This window comes from Aethalodelphis obliquidens, unplaced genomic scaffold, assembly GCF_003676395.1.
Source record: "Aethalodelphis obliquidens isolate GAN/ISIS:26980383/991018 unplaced genomic scaffold, ASM367639v1 scaffold5, whole genome shotgun sequence".
NCBI lineage: Eukaryota > Metazoa > Chordata > Mammalia > Artiodactyla > Delphinidae > Aethalodelphis > Aethalodelphis obliquidens.
Window position 1 is genome coordinate 11,446,228 of NW_020837949.1, and position 20,225 is coordinate 11,466,452.

General features: G+C 49.9%; 1 protein-coding gene across 4 annotated transcripts in view; it reads right to left on the minus strand.

Moving 5' to 3' along the window:
• Window positions 1-4,678, minus strand: part of ZYX (zyxin) — a 9,616-nt gene extending 4,938 nt beyond the window's left edge. Inside the window, exons 1-6 of one of the 4 annotated variants that reach the window (XM_027101651.1) lie at window positions 4,586-4,678; window positions 4,374-4,486; window positions 3,507-3,720; window positions 2,824-3,023; window positions 2,581-2,673; window positions 1,941-2,465 (exon numbers count right to left, since the gene is read on the minus strand). In XM_027101651.1, the coding sequence (XP_026957452.1) occupies window positions 1,941-2,465; window positions 2,581-2,673; window positions 2,824-3,023; window positions 3,507-3,708 (1,020 nt within the window). In that variant the 5' untranslated portion in view covers window positions 3,709-3,720; window positions 4,374-4,486; window positions 4,586-4,678. Of the gene's footprint in view, window positions 1-1,940; window positions 2,466-2,580; window positions 2,674-2,823; window positions 3,024-3,506; window positions 3,822-3,850; window positions 4,024-4,373; window positions 4,487-4,585 lie in introns of those variants that run through there. The other 3 variants (XM_027101650.1, XM_027101653.1, XM_027101652.1) reach the window with 3 other exon arrangements.
• Between the last annotated feature and the right edge of the window lie 15,547 nt (window positions 4,679-20,225).

Consider the following 20,225-nt stretch of genomic DNA (forward strand, 5'->3'; position numbering starts at 1 on the left):
CTGCCAACCTCTGAGAACAGGCCACTCTGGCAACTGCATTTTCTCACCATCCACTCTCTGCTCAACTGTCCCCACCACAGGTCATAGCTTCCGAATCATCCAATCTCCGGCCTTATTTTACTCATCATGCTTCTCAGACCCCCACTGAAAAGCTCCTCGGCCATCATTCTCTTCTCTGAGATGCCACCCTGATCTGTGACTCTCCTCCTCCTGCCATTCTTCCCCCTGGTCCAAGGTTCTTCCCAGGGACCCGGCCCCTCCTGTGTAAGTGTCCCCGGGCCTTCAGTATCACCACATATAACCAACGCACATATGCGCACCTCAAGCCCAGGCCCTCTCCTGCACCCATCCCCCATTGCTAACTGAATGACAGTTCCAGCTGAAAGAAGGTCCTCCTGGAACCTGTTGCTCAACATGCTGACAGCTGGACCCACCTCTTCCGGTCCACACCATTTCCCCTTCTGGACTTCTCTATTTTGTCAGCAACACTGTCATTCCCCAACACACCAGGGCTTTTTTTTTTTAACCCCTCCCCCTCCTCTGGCAACTGTGTCAGTTACTGAGCCTGGAGGCTCTTCCTCCTCTCCGGGCCTTATTTTTCATTTCCACTAATGTTACTGCCGCCCAGGAGTGAATCCCCACACGTCGCTGACCTCCTGCGTCTAGGCCACACCTCTGCTGGAAAAACTTTTCCAAAAGCACGGCTGTCACCAGACCTCCCCACCCAGACACACACCACCTCAAAAATCATTACTGCCTCTCCAGGACCCACAGGCTCCCTGGGTGCGCTATTTCATCTCCTTCCCACTAAGCGCCCTCCCACCTCTCTAAGCATGGCTCTGGAATCTCCCCACAGGGACCTTCCACTTTCTATCCTCCAGACACCCGTGGTATATCTGTGCCCTTGAGTTTTGTTCATGCTGTTCCCACCCGAATGCCTGTCCCTCTCCTCTCTGGATTCTTAAGTCCCACCAGCCTTCAAGGCACAGTAGCACCATGATGCCTTTTCCTAACTTCCCAGCCTCAACAGTGGCTCCCTGTTTGGAGTTCCTGTAACATAGGATTCTGCAAAACTCACTGGCACTTGGCATCTCTTCCTACCCTGTGCCTGTACACACACAGACATCCATGCGGTCAGTTAACTCCGTGGCTGGCTGGACTAGATAGATGACTGGCAGGGTCCCTTCAACCCAGAAGATCAGCCTCCTGAACTGGAAGGCAGGAATGGTCAGGCAGGAGTGGTAACTGTTCTGCGCTGGGCGTTCCTGTGCTGGATACAGACCCACAGCACTTTCCACACTTTAGCTCACTTAACCTTCCCAACCATCGTAAGGATGGATAGTGAACTGAGGCTCAAAGTTCACCTAACTTGCCTGGGGTCTTGGGAGCCACAGTTCTATTCCAGGTCCACTGACGCCCTCGGGCTCAACCTCTTTGCGATCTCTTCCCTCCCGAGTACAGAGCACAGTGCCTGGCACTGAGCAGAAGCTGGCTGGCTCAGCCAGTGTTTACCAGTGGCTCTTATCACCAGATGGGCCCTCAGGCAGTGAAAGCACTCAGAGGAGCAGAGATTAACTCAAGACTCCAAGAAGGGGGAAGATCTGAAGTTGGACTGCTGATGATCTCATCCCTCCTCTTCAACTTTCTGGGGCAGGGCGCAAGGGAAGGTCGACCAAATCCTCCTCCTAACTCAGAGCCTGTGTGCTCCCCCTGACACCCAGTCGGGCCCCACCCAGCCCCAGACCCTGCCAGGCTCTCCTCCAGAAGCGCTTTCTCTTGCCATTGTCCCACCATTCCAACCGCAGAGGCTGAAAACTCCTATCCCACCACCCCACACCCACCCCACTTTCCGGGACCATCTCCCTCCTCATTCTCGGGCTCCTGGCTTAGCCATGCCCCCAGCCCCCTGGTGTCAGCCTGGTCTTCCCACCCTCCCTCACCTGGTTTTGGTTTTGAGCCGGTGGGGGCACTGCGTGCTGCTTCTCCTGCACTTGGGGCTTCTCCTTCTGCTGAGCATAGGTGAAGCTGGGGGGCTGAGGGGAGCCTGTGCCAGTGGAAGAGGGAGCTTCAGGGGGCCCCAACTTCTGAGTGGGCTGTGACCCGGGTCCACCTGGAGCTCCAGCGCTGAACTTGGAAGCCACAGGAGTAAACTTGGGAGTCACTGGAGAAAACTTAGGGGTTGGAGATGGGGCAGGGGGACCTCGGGGCTGGGTGTTAGCCAAAGGCACAGGCTGCGGCTGGGGCTGGACATGCATCTGGACCTGAGGCTGGGCCTGGGCCTGGGCCTGGGGCTGGGACTGCACGTGAATATGTGTCTGGCTCTGAGGCTGAGCCTGCGACAGAGGCTGGGAGCTAGCAGGGGACTTCCAGGGAGGCAGGGGTGCTGTGCCCCCAGTTGCAGGCTTAGAACTGGACTTGGAAATGAATGGAGTGGTGACCGGTGGGAGTACATATCCAGATGACACCTGCAAGGGAAGGCAGAGGGGAGAGAGGAGTGCCTTAGAGAGGCTTCTGCCCTCCATAACTCCATCCCCATGCCCTTCCTCCCTGCCCTGCCTTTCCTACTCTCCTGCCCCTTACCCGGGCTTTGAAGGGATCATTCTTGGTCATGTCATCCAGCAATGAAGACAGAGAGTCGATCTCCAGATCAATACTGCTCACCTTCTCCCTGGGCTAGAGGGTCAGGGGTCAGAGCACCCATCCCAGTTCTCCACTGCCACCCCACCCCCCATGAGGGCAGAGATGCGGGGAGGTCAGCGGAGAGGATCCTCCTCTCCTTTCCTTGGGGTGTCCACTGTAGCTGCCTCTCCCAGGCCTCCATACCTGTGGTGGGAGCTGTATGGGGGCCTCAGGCCCTCCCTCCTCCACTAGCGGAGGCGGTGGGGAAGGGAAGATCTCCTCCTCCAAAGGCGCAGGGGGAAACGGTTCCTCGATCGGGGGAGGGGGAGGGGGGAAGGCACCTCCCAGAGCGCCCTCGGCGTCGTCGGCCTCCCCAAGCACAGGAGGAGGCGGTAAGGGAAAGTCTGGTGTTGGAAGGAGAGAGAGGACAGTCAGCAGGGACCCCTCTACGCTTCCTTCAAGTTCCCTTCCTTGAAGTAGCAGCTCTAACCCCCAACCCAATAACTCTCTCGAGGGTCCTGGAGCGTACGGGAAGTTAACGGGGTGGGGGGCTGGGCGCAGGACGCCCTGGGAGCACTGGGTCAGGAAAGGCCGGGGCTCAGCCGAGGAGTGGTACATCTCCCATTACACTTCGGAAAACGGACCCAGAGGGGAAGATTCGTGCCCCACATTCCCGCCTCCCACCCCCAGGCGGGGGACCTGGAACAGTCCCAGGAGCCCTGGCCCCCAGCCATGAGCTCCACGATGAGGTAAGAACATCTGCTCGGGACTCGGTGGCTGCGCCCAGCCCCCTCCGCTGCGACCTCTCCAGACATCCCCAAATTCCCGAAACCACTCCCCCAAGGCCGGCGCCCGCCGAGGTCCAGCCCCCAAGCTCGACCACATACCTTCCGGGGGCGGCGGGGGAATCTCGCCCACGCGGCCCATCTGTGCGCGTTGGGCCCCAGCGGCCGAGGAAGGCTCGCCGTCCCCGGGCCGGAAAGGATTCACTTTGGGCTTTGGGGCCACCACCGGGCCGAACTTCTTCTGCGGGGCGTAAAAAACTGGAGCCGAGACGGAGATCGCGCGAGGCGGGCGGGGGGCCGCCATGGCCAGGCCGTGCTGCGGGGGGTGGGTGGCCGGGTTACGCAGCGCCGAGCCGGGCAGAGGACCCCCTCGCCGGCCCGGCTCCCCTCTGCTCCCCCGTCTCCCGACCCCGTGGGCGGCCGCGGAGCGGCTCCCCGCGCCTCACCGCGGGTCGGAGCGTGCGCGCCGCGTCTCGGGTGGCCGCCTCGCAGCCGGGTCCGCGGACTCTGCGTCCCGGTCCCGAGCCGCCTCCAGCCCGGCGGGGAGGGACGCGGGAAGAGGGAGGGAGGGAGAGGGCGGGGAGAGAGCGGCGCCGAGACCATACAAGGAGCGGCCCGGGGAGGGGGCGGGGAGAGGTGGGGAGGGCGGACGGGGCAGGAAACTCCCCCAGGAAGGGGCCCTGATCCTGCCCCGGGGCCGGAGGCTTCAGCAAGGTCCTCCCGCCCCCGCCACCCCCCCCCGCCCCCGCCGCCCCGGCCGGGCACGGACCGCCCCTCCCCAAACACAGGCCTCTGATGTCATTTCCTGACTTGACCCCCTCCACACTCCCGCGGGTGCCCGAGATCTGACTCACTGTCCCCACTCCGGGCTACGCCGGCGGAGGTCGGGCGGGGGCCCCAGAGGTGCCCAAGCAGCCCGGTGGCGCCTCCGCCCCGGCCCAGACCCCTCCTCTCCGGGCCTGCAGTTACCTGCCTCCGCCACCTCCAGCGGCTCCTCCGCCTTCCCAGCCAGCGGCCAGCCCCGCGCCCCAAATCCCCTCCGGGTCAGCCCAGACAGGCGGGACTGGGATGGAACTGGGCTCCTAGGTGGACGGGGATGGTGAGTGGGGGGCGTCCTCCCCGCCCACGGCCCCCTAGGCCCTCTGTGCCCTGGGGCAGGGGTGGGCGGTGTGGGCACGAACCTCAAGGATCCTTTGGGGGATCCTAACCAAATCCTGGGCAGCTACTTAAGGCTTCGAGGAATTCGCATCACCCGCGACCCGCCTGCGGATCGGTTAAACATTGCAGGAGGGAGAGTCGCGGCGGGTGGGGCCGGGCAATGGAGGTGGGAGGGCGGGGCGGAGGCGAGCGCGGCCAGCGCGCTTGGGGCGGGGGAGAACCGACGTGGGCGCGGGCTGCAAGTCTGCGCCCGTCCTTTTTCGCCCACCGTGACCCACCCCTCGAGGAGGCGGTGCGCGGCCGGGCGGCCCTCGGGGGATTCGGAGACTGCGCTCGGTGGAGCCCCCCATTGGTCCGACCGGATTCCTCAGCCTTCTTGTGCCCTAGGTCACAGGAAAGGGACAAACCTGGGTTCGTTCTTTCTTTCTCTTGTCTTTTTTTTAATTGAACATGGAAACTTCCCGAATTGCCTCCTGAATCCTTCCACACTCACTACCTACAAACTATGAATTCACATGGCCTTTTGGCTTGTAAGTCCAGCGTATCACCCTCAGACGCTTCCTTTTCTCTCACTCTGTACTGCCAGACTGCACTGCCATCTAAGGCAGTCCCCTCGTGCACACTCTACTCAGTGTTTCCTTCCAAATTGGCTACACCCTACGGTCAACGAGCATCTGTGCTACGCTCTAGAGATTGTCCAGACTCACTCCTTACATTTCCCATGAGAAAACAGGCTGGGAACTTAAGAGGTGGGCCCAGGGTCACGCCCAGTAAGTTGCAGGATCTAGACTAGAACTGTGTCTCTTTGAGGGCTCTGATGTCAGAGCTCATTCCTCTCCACCCTGGTGTCAGGTGAAGCAACCCTGGGTACAGGAGAGCAACGTGAGGCAGCCGGAGTGCCCAAACTAAGGGACAAGTCTCTTTGTTCTCTCCGCATCATTTTCTCCATGGATAAAAGAGTGATGATATTTAATCCACGTACCTTATTGAATTATATAAAGAAATAAATGCAATATCATATCTGAAAATGCTGTGTAATACCCAGTATTATTATTCAATTCGCAGTTCTGACAGGTTAACCTAAGGCCATTTTCCCCATATGTCCCCTTCCAGGTTTCCAGGCACGTCTCTCATGGGCCCTGGTTTATGCATGCCGTCTCCTTCCTTCAACTTGATCAAATATTTAATCACACCTAAGACTACCTCTTTGTCTCCTTCTCAGACCCCACCGATCTTTCTTTTCTCTGGTGTCTTATTGCCTTTGTCACCGGTATTTCTCACAGCCACAAGCATGTGTAGCCATGTATAACATGAAGCATGCAGTGCAGACCTTCTCTGACACGTATAAGCTGGTCCTGGGCCTGTCCCTGTGAAGATCTGCTAGAAATTCGATACTAGATTTCCTGTGAGACCAAAAGTCTCATCGCCAATCCTTCAAAACATACCCACTTAGGAAAGTTAGGAAGATGGTTTCCAGAAAGCATCACGACAGTAAAAGCCATCTGCCCTCTCAATGTCTCCTTAAGGAATGTGCATGTGCAAAATATAGTATATTTAATTGTTAGGCAGCTGAACCTATTTATAAATCAAGAATAGACGAGTGCAGAGGCAAGCGCAGTTTGACTGACAACTAAGAGCATTCGGGATGCAGAATGCTATTCGGGAAGCTAAGAGTTTTAAGCCAGGCATTCTAAATACAGGAAGAAACACACAGAGTATCCCAGAAGGACAGATTCACTAGGCCAGGATGTCTCAAGTGGAGTTGCAAGGTCAATGCTTTTAAAATGCACACAACCAAAATAAATTAATTAATTTAATTAAGTGCACACAATGAATAAGAGCAGTCCTAATGATTTTTAGTTATTTTTCTTAAGTAAGCAACTCTAATTGATCTCCTCAGGTAGTGCGTGTAAAGTGTAGTGCAGAAGTACACGTTCCGCCTAATCATTTCCAACAGCTTGAGGCCAGACAAGAGAGAGGAAGAAAATGGGCAGTGACCTTTGCTACTTAAAACATCTCTACACACCTCCAAGGATTTATATCCACCAGGTGCCAGAAAGTCTCCTTCAAGGGCGCACAACATAAAGTAAGAAGTTAGAAAGTAGTAAAGAAAAAGAAGAAAAAAAAAAAAAAAGGAAGGAACAAGGGCAATGGCAAAAAAATAAATTCTGAAATGAGAAGAGGGATGCGATCACGAGGTTCTTTCCATATGCTGGCTGCAGACGGACTGAGGGTCAATTATGTGCCAGGTGCTGCGCTAGGCGCACAAACAACAGCAAGGACAGCAACCACCGTAACAACCACAACAATAACAGCACGCACTTAGATAAAGCTCAGCATGGGGTGCTAAGCACAATACCTATTACCCCACTTAATCTTCACAATAAACCTGTGAGGAATGTACATTATTATCCCATTTTTCAGTTAAGAAAACTGAGGCCAACTGGATGTTAGATTTTCCACCTCCTAAACTGCAGAAAGTTTCTTGCAATCCAAGTATTTTATTATTTGAATACAGCCCTGCCCCCTACTTACGTCCTCGCAGTGCATCACTTGCTCCCTCAGGAGCGCCCGCTTGGTGCATCTACAGCCTCTTCAGGTCAGCCTCCAACTCCATCCCCCACTTTAAGTCCTTGGGCCACCATTTTCTTCTTCCATTACATCGTATCATCAAATTCTGTCTGTCTGTCTGTCCATCTGCATATGTGTATACACACACACGTTTTGTGTATGTGAGATATATATATGTATTATATATTTGTGTAATAGAACATTTCCAGAGCCTTCTCAAAGAATTGTTAACAGTGTTAGGTGTTAGGACATAGAATTGGGGGAATGCGGAGGTCTTTTATAACTGTCTTTTTCTCCATGAATATGTATTACTCTTATCATTTAAAAAATAGGAAAAGAAAGGAGAGAAATGACAGAGACATCATCTCTTTTTCCTTATATCAGAGTGTTTTCTTGCACTGAATACTGGGTGCAAGTGGTCTACAGCTTTCCCAGATTTACTCCTCTCTTAGTCCCACTTGCATCTGCTTGTCAGGACAAAAGAATCTCTCATCCGTGGGACTGCAGGCATGATGGAAGGTAGGGTGGGAATGGAGGTGGGGGTGGGTGAAGTCCCAGCAAGGCCCAGGGATGTTTGTGGCAAAGCCAAGGAAGAGCAGCTCCCTGCTCTGCCCAGGGGCACCCACACCCCGCGCCCCACCCCTCCAGTCTACCCCTCATCCCCCTCCCTACGCCCACCTCCACAATGGAAGGGATGAACTTAAAGCTACAAATAACCCCCCTTTTCCTCCTTTCTTCCTGACATCAGAACATCATCGTCTGTGCACTTTCTCTTCCATTCCCCAACCTCAGTTTAACCAATATTTACCAATAACGTCTATGTTATAGGCACCCGGGATATAGAGATAAATAAGCCCAGTTCTTTCCTTCAAGGTACTCGATCTAGAGTAAAAACACTTAAGTAGGTATTTTTAGTATAATCAAGTAAGTGCTAAGATGAGATTACAAAGTTTTCACCCACCCAATAGTGCTGGCTTGGTGTGGCTACACTAACTACAATAGCTGGGTGGACTTCTCATTATTTAAACCTCATTATTATTATCCCACCAGGTCTGAAGCAGCAGTGAGGATTCCAGGACTAGGGGAGCAAAGCCTGCATAGGGCGTTTAGGGAACAGAGGTCCAAAGAGACACGGGGGCTACCCTGGTGGCGCAGTGGTTAAGAATCCGCCTGCCAATGCAGGGGACACGGGTTCGACCCCTGGTCCGGGAAGATCGCACATGCTGTGGAGCAACTAAGCCCACGGGCCACAACTACTGAGGCTGCGCTCTAGAGCCCATGAGCCACAACTACTGAGGCTGCATGCTACAACTACTGAAGCCCGCGCGCCTAGAGCCCGTGCTCCACAACAAGAGAAGACACTGCAAAGAGAAGCCCGCGCACCGCAAGGAAGAGTAGCCCCCGCTTGCCGCAACTAGAGAAAGCCCGCGCGCAGCAACGAAGACCCAACGCAGCCAAAAATAAATAAGGAAAATACATTTTTAAAAAGAGAAGAAGAGGCACAGAAGTCTCCATACACCCCAAGGTCTGAGCCAGATGGGCACCCAAAGAGCCTGCCAGCATCAGTCAGGCAGAGATGTGTGGTGGTTACAGGGGCAGAACGAGGCAGATGGTCAGATGGCAAAGAGTCAGCAGCCAGGGGAGCTGGGAAGGGCAGACAGGAAAAGAGGCCCAGGGTACCAACAGTAGCACAGGCAGGTTACTGGCGCTGAGGCCACCGCTAGCGGAGCATCTGCTGCTTCCCTTCCCCCTGAACCCAGGGGAAGCCAAAACATCAGAGAGAGCCAGGGCTAGAAGCTAGATTGTTTGTCACTGAAAATAGCCGACTAAGTCACTACAGGAAGTAGACATGTCAGGGAGTGGGGACGTTAAATACAGATAAATAACCTAGTTGCCTCCCCACCCCGGTCCCTTTAATAAGGTGGTCCTAATGTAAAGAAACCCACCAGGCTAGCCTGACGCAGGAACTCAGTGCCCCTGAGCCAACCCTCAGCGCTCACTCAAGGTTCCTCAAGCGCCTTCCTGCCACCCATTTAGTTGTTGTTGACCTCGCCATCCAGATATATGCTGCTTCAGAACGTGGCCAATGGGTGCCCAGTCTCAGATAAAGGGACGGGGACCCACCCCGAACAGCGGGTGGCTTCATAACGAGGCTTCTCAGCATGCTTGAGAGAGCTGGAGACGGGCCTTATGTTCCCATGTGTGAGATGCTCCCGGAGGACACTCAGGCCACAGAGCAGCCTACCCATTTCCAGCACAGCAGAGGAGGCCTAGCACAGTGCCTGCCACCAAGCCAGGACCTCAGATACACTTACTGACTGAAATAGAGTTCCAGAACCATTGAAATCTTGTACTAGATCAAGGGAGATCCTGCGTTTGAGAAAGCTTAAAGGCTTTCTATAACATCTTCGATCATTCATTTGTTTACTCAACAGGTATTTATTGAGGATCTACTAGGTGTGGGACACTTTGGTAGGTGCTGGAAATGTAATATTGAGCAAAACCAGACGTGATCTCAAGCTCTCACGGAGGGTCCGTGCCCTCAGGGAGTCGGCCAGGCGAGATATTAATCAAATAATCACAAACAAAATGTAAAACTGCCACTGTTACCAGAACCTCAGGAGAAAGATTGATGATGCAAGTGCTTGAGCACATAACTAACTGGGAGATGTGTCCTGGCTGGGGAGCTCCAGGGAGGGATGTGCAAGCTGAGATCTGAAAGATTAGGAGGCCTTAACCAGGCAAAGTGGGAGGGGAAGCATTCCACGCGGAGGGAGCAGCATTTGCAAAGCCCTGGGATGGCGATGAGCACAGCCTGTCCCTTGCTTACACTGAAGGAGGCAGGCATGACTGGGGTGTCTGAGAGCGAGGTGTAGACGCAGGCTGCAGCAGAGCTGGACAGGTGGTTGTGCAGATGCTGATCGCGTTAAAGCATTTTGACTTTGTCCTGAGAACAGGGAGGAGTTGCTGCAGAGTTTCAGGTTGAAAAGAATGGCATGAAAAGGCTTGAGAGCTGTGAAAATCTCCCAGGATTTCCAATCTTGGGACAGTGTGGAGAATAACAGAAAGGTCCAGTACAGATGTGGACAGACCAGTTCAGAGGCGATGGTAGAGCTCTAGGTGCAATGGGGAGGCTTGTGGAGGTGGATAGATTAGAGGGCTATAGAGGACATGAAATCGTCGACGGAACCGAGTGATGGATTGAGTTCGCGCCTGGGGGTTGGTAGGCGGGGAGAAAGAGACGTCAGGGATCCAGCGCAGCTGCTGGCTCAGAAGGTGGTGCTCTCTGCTGAGAGGAGCAGGTCTGGGAGGAAGACTGTGTGTTTGGCTGTGGACGTGCTGAGAAAAAGAGGGTGTATGGTAAGCAGTGGGATATCCAGGTCTAGAGCAGAGAAAACAGGACTGTGCTGAGAATCCACATTTATGAGTCATCGGCCTCCAAGTAGTTGTTCAAATCTGTTATTGGATGACAAAGTCGCCTAGCGAGTATTACCTGCGAAGCTGAGAAAGCTTAGGATGGGCTCTGATGGATGATAGTGTTTGATGGATAGCTGGAAGAGGTAGGCCTGACTCTCACAGTAAGGAAGCCCTTCCGCAGACTCCACAGACTACGCTCTCCAAGCCTCCGTGTCTCCTCCAACAGGAGTGAAGAAAGGACCCCTCTTTCCCTCTAATCCTCTTACACTCACTGCCTTGCCTCCATGTGCCCTGCTCCGAGACCACCAGAACTAATTACATTAAGCCCCTTAACCCCGATTTGTCAGTCAGCCTTTCCCTCTCTACTTGTTCCTTCTCATCAGTATACTGATAGGCTATTGTTTGCCCCACCTTAAAAAAAATTTTTTCCCCTCCCTGCCACTCCATTTCTCTGCTCATTTTTGCACAAAACTTGAGTTTTCTATACTCGCTATCTCTGGTTTCTCTTCTCTCATTTTCTCTTAACTTGCTGCAATTATCTTTTTTTATATAAATTTATTCATTTTTGGCTGTGTTGGGTCTTCGTTGCTGTGCATGGGCTTTCTCTAGTTGCGGCGACTGGGGGCTACTCTTCGTTGCAGTGTGCAGGCTTCTCATAGCAGTGGCTTCTCTTGTTGCGGAGCACAGGCTCTAGGCTTGCGGGCTTCAGTGGTTGTGGTGCGCAGGCTCAGTAGCTGTGGCGCATGGGCTTAGTCGCTCTGCGGCATGTGGGATCTTCCTGGACCAGGGCTCAAACCCGTGTCCCCTGCATTGGCAGGTGGATTCTTAACCACTGTGCCACCAGGGAAGTCCTGCAATTATCTTTTACCCCTACCACTTCACCGAAATTACTCTTCTCAAGGTCAGCAATGACCTCCATGTTGCTAAACACAATAAACGCTTGGTTCCCACTTTTCTTGACACATCAGCTATATTTGATTCAGTTGTTTGCTCTCTCCTTTGTGAAACAGTCGTTGGTTGCCTCACTTTCTGCACATCACATACTCCTACTTTTCCGTCAACCTCACTGATCCATGTTTCTCAGTCTCCTTGTTTGTCTACAACTTCTCTGCTAAGCCTCTAAATGTTGGGGTGCCCCAGGGTTGAGTCCTGGTACCTCTTCTCTTCTTTTACTCTTTCTTTGCTGATTATACCCAGTCTTAAGCCCCTAAATGCCATCTATATGCTAATAATTCCCAAATTTATATCTCTGTGTTGGACCTTTCCTATGACCTAACAACACATATATCCAAACTCTTACTCACAATTCCCACTTGATTATTTTTTTAATATTTATTTAATTTATTTATTTGGTTGCACCGGGTCTTATTTGTGGCTTACTGGCTCCTTAGTTGCGGCTCACTGGCTCCTTAGTTGTGGCACACGGGCTCCTTAGTTGTGGCATGCAAACTCTTAGTTGTGGCATGCATGTGGGATCTAGTTCCCTGACCAGGGATCGAACCCGGGCCCCCTGCATTGGGAGCACGGAGTCTTAAACAACTGCTCCACCAGGGAAGTCCCTCCCACTTGATTATTGAATAGACATTTCAAATGAAATATGTCCAAAACTTAATTCCTACTCTTGCCCCCTAAAACTTGTTCTACCCATAATCTTTTTCATGTCACTACTAGAAATTCTATTCTTTGGCTCAGGCCAAAAACTTTGGAGTCATCATCAACATCGCTCTTTCTTTGGCGCTCCAAATCCATCACATCTTGTTGATTCTGTCTTCAAAACATTTCCAGAAACTGACCACTTCGCACCATTTCCACCACTGCCTTTTTGGTCAAAGACTCCATCATTTCTTCTGATTTACTGCAATAGCTCACATCCCTACAATCTACTCTCAATATAGCAGCCAGTGTTATCCTTTCATCTTACTTAAGAGCATGTTATTCTGATCAAAACTCTTCTTCCCTATTTCACTCAGAATGAAAACCACAGTTGTTTTTTTTAATATCATGTCTTTTTTCATTTTCATTATTTTGGAAATAATAGGTATGCATAAGTGCTTTGATGTATATTTTCTATAATATACCTATGTCATATATATTAGCAAATATATAAACATATATATGTGTGTATATATATGAAGTAAATATTTTAAGTATGATTCAAATTTTCAATGTCTGTATTAAATTGACTGCAATTTTTTTCTTTGCCTTTTGACCTCCTTCACCCTTTTCTCCCACTCCTTACCCCCCACCTATGGTAACCACCAATCTGTTCTCTGCATCTGTGAGCTTGTTTTTTGTTTTGGGTTTTTCTTTTTAGAGTTCACATATAAGAGAGTTCATATGGTGTTTGTCTTTCTCTGTCTGACAAATTTCACTTAGCATAATGCCCTCAAGATCCACCTATGTTTCCACAAATGGCAAGATTTCCTTTTTTTTGGCTGAATAATATTCCATTTTATATATATATATATATATATATATATATATATACACACCACAATTCTTTATCCAGTTATCTATTGATGGACACTTAGGTTGTTTCCATATCTTGGCAATTGTAAATAATGCTGCAATGAATATGGGGGTGCAGATATCTTTTTGAGCTAGTATTTTCATTTTCTTAGGATAAATACCCCAAAGTGGAATTGTTGGGTCATATGGTTGTTCCATTTGGAATTTTTTGAGGAATCTCCATACTGTTTTCCATGGTGGCTGCACCAGTTTACATTCTCACCAACAGTGCTCAGGGTTTTCCTTTTATCCACATGCTTGCCGACACTTGTTATTTCTTATCTTTTTGATAATAGCCATTCTAACAGGTATAAGGTGATATTTCATTGTGGTTTGGATTTGCATTTCCCTGGTAATTAATAACGTTGATCATCTGTTCATGTACCTATTGGCCATATGTATGTCTTCTTTGGAAAAATCTCTATTCAGATCTTCTGCCCATTTTTCAATCGAGTTTTTTGTTTTCTTTGCTATTGAGTTGTAGGAGTTCTTTATATATTCTGGGTATTAGACCTTATCAGATATATGATTTTCAGATATTCTCTCCCATTCCAGAGGTTGCCTTTTCATTTTGCTGTCTGTTTCCTTTGCTGTGCAGAAGCTTTTCAGTTTGATGTAGTCCCACTTATTTATTTTTGCTTTTGTTGCTTTTGCTTTTGGTGTCAGATTCAAAAAATCATCTCCAAGACCAATGTCAAGGAACTTAAGACCTGTGTTTTCTTCAAGGAGTTTTATGGTTTTAGCTCTTACATTCAAGTCTTTAATCCATTTTGAGTTAACTTTTGTGTATGGTGTAAGACAGTGGTCGGGTTTCATACTTTTGCATGTCACTGCTCGGTTTTCTCACCACTATTTATTGAAGACTGTCCTTTCCCCACTGTATATTCTTAGCTCCTTTGTCAGGGAGCAAAGTTACAGCAGAGTACAAGGCTCTCCCCAGACTGGCCCCACCTATTCTCTGAGCTCATCTCCTATGACTCATTCTGCTTCAGCCACACTGTTCTCTCTGCTCTCCTTCCAATGTGCAAAGCACACTCCCACCTCTGAGCTTTGCACTTGCTGTTCCCTCTGCTTGGAAGGCTCTTCCCCAGACATCTGCCTTGATCACTCTAGTATCTCCTTCTTGTCTTTCTTCAAATGCCACCTTCTCGGTGAGGCCATCCCTGACCACTGTATTTAGAACTACATATACCAACACGCTTTACTGGTTATCCTCCTTTCCTTCACTTTTCTTCATATCATTTATCACCTTAAATATATTATTCAGTCCTGGGTTTCAGCACCAAAACCCACTACATCACTTATCTAATTCGTTTATTGCTGTCTCCTTTCCACTACTTCTCACTAGACCCTAAGCCCCATAAAGGTATGAGTTTCAGCCTCCACCACCTAGAATAGTCCTGATATATAGTAGGAGCTCAATAAATACCTGTAATATAGAATGAATGAATGGACGGAATGAACTAATGAGCAGTCAGAAAGGCAGGTAGAAAACCAGGAAAGAGTGGGGACAAGGGAATGTGGACTGCTCCTGGTGTGCAAAGATGAGAAATGAACAAAATCGACTGACATAGAGGATAGAGCAGACCCCTGTGCGAGCTGTTTCAGGAGAGTGAAGACGCCAGACTGGAGTGGGATGAGGACTGAATGCAGGTGAGGAATTGAAGATGAATGTCAGCAGCTCTTTCAAGAACGTTGGCTGTGGAGGAAACTTGAGAGATACAGGGAGAGAAAGATCAAGTGGCAAATTCCAGCTCTTACCTCAGAATGCAGAAATTACTCCTACTCCTTCCCTAAACCCAGTTTTCTGGTCACTGTGGCTAGAAGAAGCGACTGCCTGATGTTACCTATTTGATTCTTCCTTGCTCTGTCAGTGGCTCTGGGATTTATGAGTGCTGAGAACTCACTTGATCTCCAAAGATCCCATCTGGTCCAGCTCTCTGGGACTGATGAACTCCAGTGTTGATTGCCTACCTGGCCTCTGACTTACGGTTGCCCAAACTCTAGGCCTGCTTCCTCGGTCCTGGCATCCTGCCTGGTCTGCTGCTGCCTGTGACCAGGACATGATGATGGTACCCTGAGCCCCTGCATATGCTTTGGGGCAGGAAGTAGTAAAGCACTGACACCGTCCCAGGTCCTCTGGGTTAAACCCTCCCCTTCTCTGAGAGAGACGTAGGAGCCCATCAGCCCAGAACCCAGGCTTTTCTCATCAGAATGTTTGGATAATACCCCCAAATCTGAAGTGATTCTGTTCCAGACTTTCCCACAGTCCTGTTTCTCCAAGAAAAGACAGGGCAAATGCATTCCCTTGATAATCTAAAGAATAGACTATTGGAGTCACCAGGGAAACATTTGTTCAAGCATTCTTCTCTGCTGAATGGGAACCTTAAGATCCTTCCTGCGAAATGTGTACTCAGTCATGCTGACCCGCCCATGGAAGCTTTAGCTCATGCATGGAGGTGTGTATCTGGGGACAGAACCAAGGTGGGCAGGGGTGAGTGGGGAGCCACCACTGCCCACGTTACTAAGCTTCCTTTTCGTACTCCACACTGGAATGAGCTCACCTTAAATCCCTAATATTTTGCAAAGGTTTCAAACCTCATCTAAAAAGTCAAACGCACAATAACGTGTGCTGGTGTAAAAGGTTTTATCTTCCTTGGTGTTCAACAGAACAGAGATTGATCAAATGAGACCTTTAGGCTCATTGGAAACCAGAGAATTTCTGCTGGGACATGTCATTCTGCATAACTAGCTGCCCTGAGAAGTCCTTCCTTCCTCAGTAAACTTGTTCTGCTCGGGAAACCCCCTGCCCCAGCATAACAGCCAGGAACCTCATCTACTAATTACATTGGAAATCCAGAGGACGGTGGGTGTGGGAAAGAGAGCTCCACAGACCACCAGCACAGCTTCTGTGGCCACTTCCTACTCTGTGGAAATACAACTTACACACTACCAACATTCCCACCGTGGACCCATCCGTGACTTAAGTCTGAGTCTTCCTTGATGTGTCAGCAACCCAACCCCCAAGCCCCATTCTTCGTCTTCCTGTTCACCGGGTATTGAGGAAATTAATCCCTTTTCAAAGAATACAGACTTCCATCACCTTTCTTAGACTCTTCTGATTTCCACCCAGACCCCATGCTATTCCAGGCAACTCAGTGCCAAACAATCTACCCCAGCCCTGTTACAGAGCTCCTCTAGTATCAGCACACCCACTTCTGGTGTCTTAAGCAAATAGGGCCTCCCATGAGCCACTAAGGGCTTCCCACAAGCTGACTAAATTTGGAAGCAGCCTGAATCACCTACTTGTTGCGTCGAGATACAGACCCAGATACGATACACAGATGTTTCTGTGATAGTACAGGTCTTTGCTGTCATGTTTTAGAGCTGCCTCTCCAGTTTTGGGGGGCAGGCCTGCCTTTGGTGTGTCTCTTTCAGTCCTGCAGATAAAAAGGGACATATCTTTGTTCTTGGGGACCCAGTCTTCAAAATGGGATGATGAGTATCTTGCTTGGTCCTTTAAGTTGGTGCTATTAACCAGACTATTAAGCTCTTGCAGAATTTAGAGACTTCCACCACCACTATCACCACCAAATATGTATTTAGAGACCAGGGGTTCTTAAACTCTTTTGTGCCCTGGATCGCTTGGCAATCTGGAAAATCCATGGTTTCCCTCTCAGAATAATATTAAATGCATAAAACAAAATACAGATTACAAAGGGTACCGATTATATAAAAATAGTTATAAAATTGTGGTGTAGTAGTATATCTGCTTCTTTATAAAAGCATTAAATAAGTAAACGTAGAGGCAGGTTCAATACTACTATAATTTCAAAGTAGTGACGAACATAAAGAATGTTGTAAAAAATCTGCCACAACTGTTGTCTAATAGAAACATCTGCAATTTTCATGGCTGATAAAGACACAGTACAATACCTCTGATACAACTATGGTTTGCTGCCTACATGCCTAATATAAGTGGATGGGGAATTTCGGTTACAAGTTAGTGAACATAATTTTTTTTCCCATCCAAGGTTATGGATTCTGGATTCCGTCCATGAATCCTGGGACAAGAGTCCCCATTTTAGGCAGTACTGGCTCTCAGCTTGGTTTGTCCTTCTGTCCAAGACCTGTCCACAGGAGATTAGGAGCACGAAGCAGCAACCACAGAGAGGATGGAAGCATAATTTCACCTTGGTGTTGTGTCCCAAAGAGAGCCAATAAGGAAGATGCCAGTGTCATGCTGGGGCATTCTGCCAAAGTCCTATATTTTTAGACTTTGGAAATGGACTGATTAATATTGTAATTTCATTGAGAGTCAATCTGTAACTGATGAGTGGAACTGGACATTTGTAAAATATAAGCTTTCTTCAAGGAATCCCATAAATTATTTGGGATGGAAAGCCTGACAAAAGGCAGGAGAAGAATCTATGTGTGTGTGTTTGTGTGTGTGTGATTTTTAAACAAAAATTGATACACTGTAATTCTTATAGCCTGCTTTTTTATAATATCGCAATGTATCATGAATAATTTTCAACAAATACAGTTATAAGATAGTATTAATGGCTGCATAATATTCTATTATAGGCATATAGCATAATTTATTTAATTAAGCCCCAGGTTTGAACATGTGGGCTGTGTACAATCTTTATAACTATTATGAAATTGTACTCTGATGGATGCTGTAGATTTCATCTTCGTCCACATTCTATTTTTATTTTCTTAGACTATTTCTATAAATGGAATTGCTGTGTCACAATTTAGTAACAATAGTAATGCATGTTTTGAAGATTTTTTGATCTGTACTGTCCTCCAGAAAGGTTGTTCCTGTTCATAACAGAACTAGAATCTTTGACCTTGGCTCAGAACACAGCAAAGAGACTGGAAGAATGTCTCTAAATGGTGAGAAGTAAGAAGATTCAAGAAGCAGGAAGGAAGCATGCCAGTGTTGTGCCTATGATAGTCTCCTTTGCTCTGATGCTGGAAATACCTTTAAGACAGAATATGGGATGGGACTGAGTCTTCTAGACCTGGGATCCCTTGTGTTGACTTGATTTAAACCATTTGGATAAATCCAGCCTTATACAGCTGTGCTAAGGGGACCCAAGGAAGGGTTTGTATCCATGTTTGGACCAGATTAATACTGAGAATAGTGGAATCAGAAAGCACCCCAAGGGCTTCCCTGGTGGCGCAGTAGTTGAGAGTCCGCCTGCCGATGCAGGGGACACGGGTTCGTGCCCCGGTCCGGGAAGATCCCACATGCCGCAGAGCGGCTGGGCCCGTGAGCCGTGGCCGCTGAGCCTGCGCGTCCGGCCGCAACGGGAGAGGCCACAACAGTGAGAGGCCCGCGTACCGCAAAAAAAAAGAAAGAAAGAAAGCACCCCAAGGGAAGAGCAGTTTCAGGTGAGAAGGCATGAGCAGAGCTGGCCACCTGGTCCATTACTGCTGACCTGGAGAGTCAGCGCCTTCTCTGCTCACACAGTAGGGGTTTGGGAGCATTACTATAGTAATGGAGGCTGTTTCTTCCTTTTATCTTTTTTTTTTTTTAACCATCTTTCCATTTTCTTTCTTTTGCAGCTAGACGCTATATTCCAGGAGGGCAGAAACCACTTAGTACCTCTTTTGTATAACCAACAAAAGCTGATCTGGGGGGTGGAAAATACTTTCTAATTCCCTCCACTGTCAAAATAAGAGAGCAGATCCTGCCACAAAGTGTACTGGACAATTAAAATCTAAGCCCACCCGCCACTGACCTTTCTCTCTTCTCTCTCATGGTTCTATAGATGTAGACTTGGTTTGTTTCTTCATGCACAGAGACCAAAGATTAGTTCCCTTTCCATCATCCTATCTCCTAGATCTGCAATTAAATTATTAGTATCTTCCCCTACATCTCTCATCTGGGATTCCACAGAAGGCAGTGGTTACCACCCTAAAGTTTAGCTTCCTATTCATAATCTAAAGATCAAAAAATTGCATCCGTTAAGACTTGGTCTCTCTCCCTGTTCCAGGTCCTCACCAGGGCCCCCTGGCCCACTGCCCTACTACTCCCTGTCCAACCTCAGGAGGGACATAAGATCAGGTGGGCAGCAAACAGATCCTAGATTAGCATTTGCTTCTGACATTGGTGCTCACCAGGTAGGCTCCCTCGAACTTTGGGGTACTGCTTAGATAAAAGGGTCTCCTTTTCTCATGCGACTTTTCTGGATTCCACTTCTTGCCTGCTGTAACTGTAGTGCCCACCTAACCCTTGCCACTTAGATGTCTCTCCGTCTCTTACCCAAGAGGCCCTTGGTACCTACCCCATCCGACCCCACTAGCCTGAGGGCAATCCACCCCGCTCTTGCCCGCCTCTGACATCCTTGCGCTCATTTGTCAGAGAAGGCCAAGGCTCAGAAAAGTTACACTGGATATAAAACTGTCTCCTAGCCAGCCTCGGGCCCTGACATTTTTATTTCCCTCGAGATGGGATCGAATTATCTTCTATCCCCATCCCCGATCAGAACTGGAGTAAGATTATCTGCACCATCCCCACACCCATGCCCGATTTTCCCGCGAGCGCCGAGCACCGGCAAGTCTAAAACACGATCCACTTGCGAAGACTTCGCGATCTGTTTGGGTGGATAAAACAGCGCACAGGAAACGCAGAGCAACCGGAGCTGCATCCAATCACGCTCCCGTTTGGGTCCCAGATGCAGCCCCAGGAAGAAAACAAGTGTTTGCGGAATTTAGCGGCGAAGGCCCTTCATCCAGGCTTTATTCTCACTCCTGCCCCACTTTCTCTCTAGACATCCCCAACCCCGAGCCTCAAAATCAATCCCCCAGATCCGAAGGGTGGGCCCGGGTTTCTTTACCCGGCTCCTGAGACCCAAGGCGGGCATCCTCCGGGTCTCCAGCAGCCCCCGGGCGCGAGCCCAGCGGGGACCCGGCGAGCAGCCCCCGAGCGTCTCTGGGGAAGGGCGAGAGAGGCAAGCGGCGTCAAGGCCCCCAGACAGCCCGGCTCCCCGAGGGAGCGCCGCGGCGGGGTCAGGGGCAGGGCGGGGAGGCGCCGGCGCAACCAATCCCCGGGCCGCCCCCTCCACGCCGCCGCGAGCCGAGCCGGGGCGGGGGAGCCAGGCGGCGGCGGCGGCGGCGGCGGCGACGACGGAGGCTGCCGTGGGGAGGGATGGA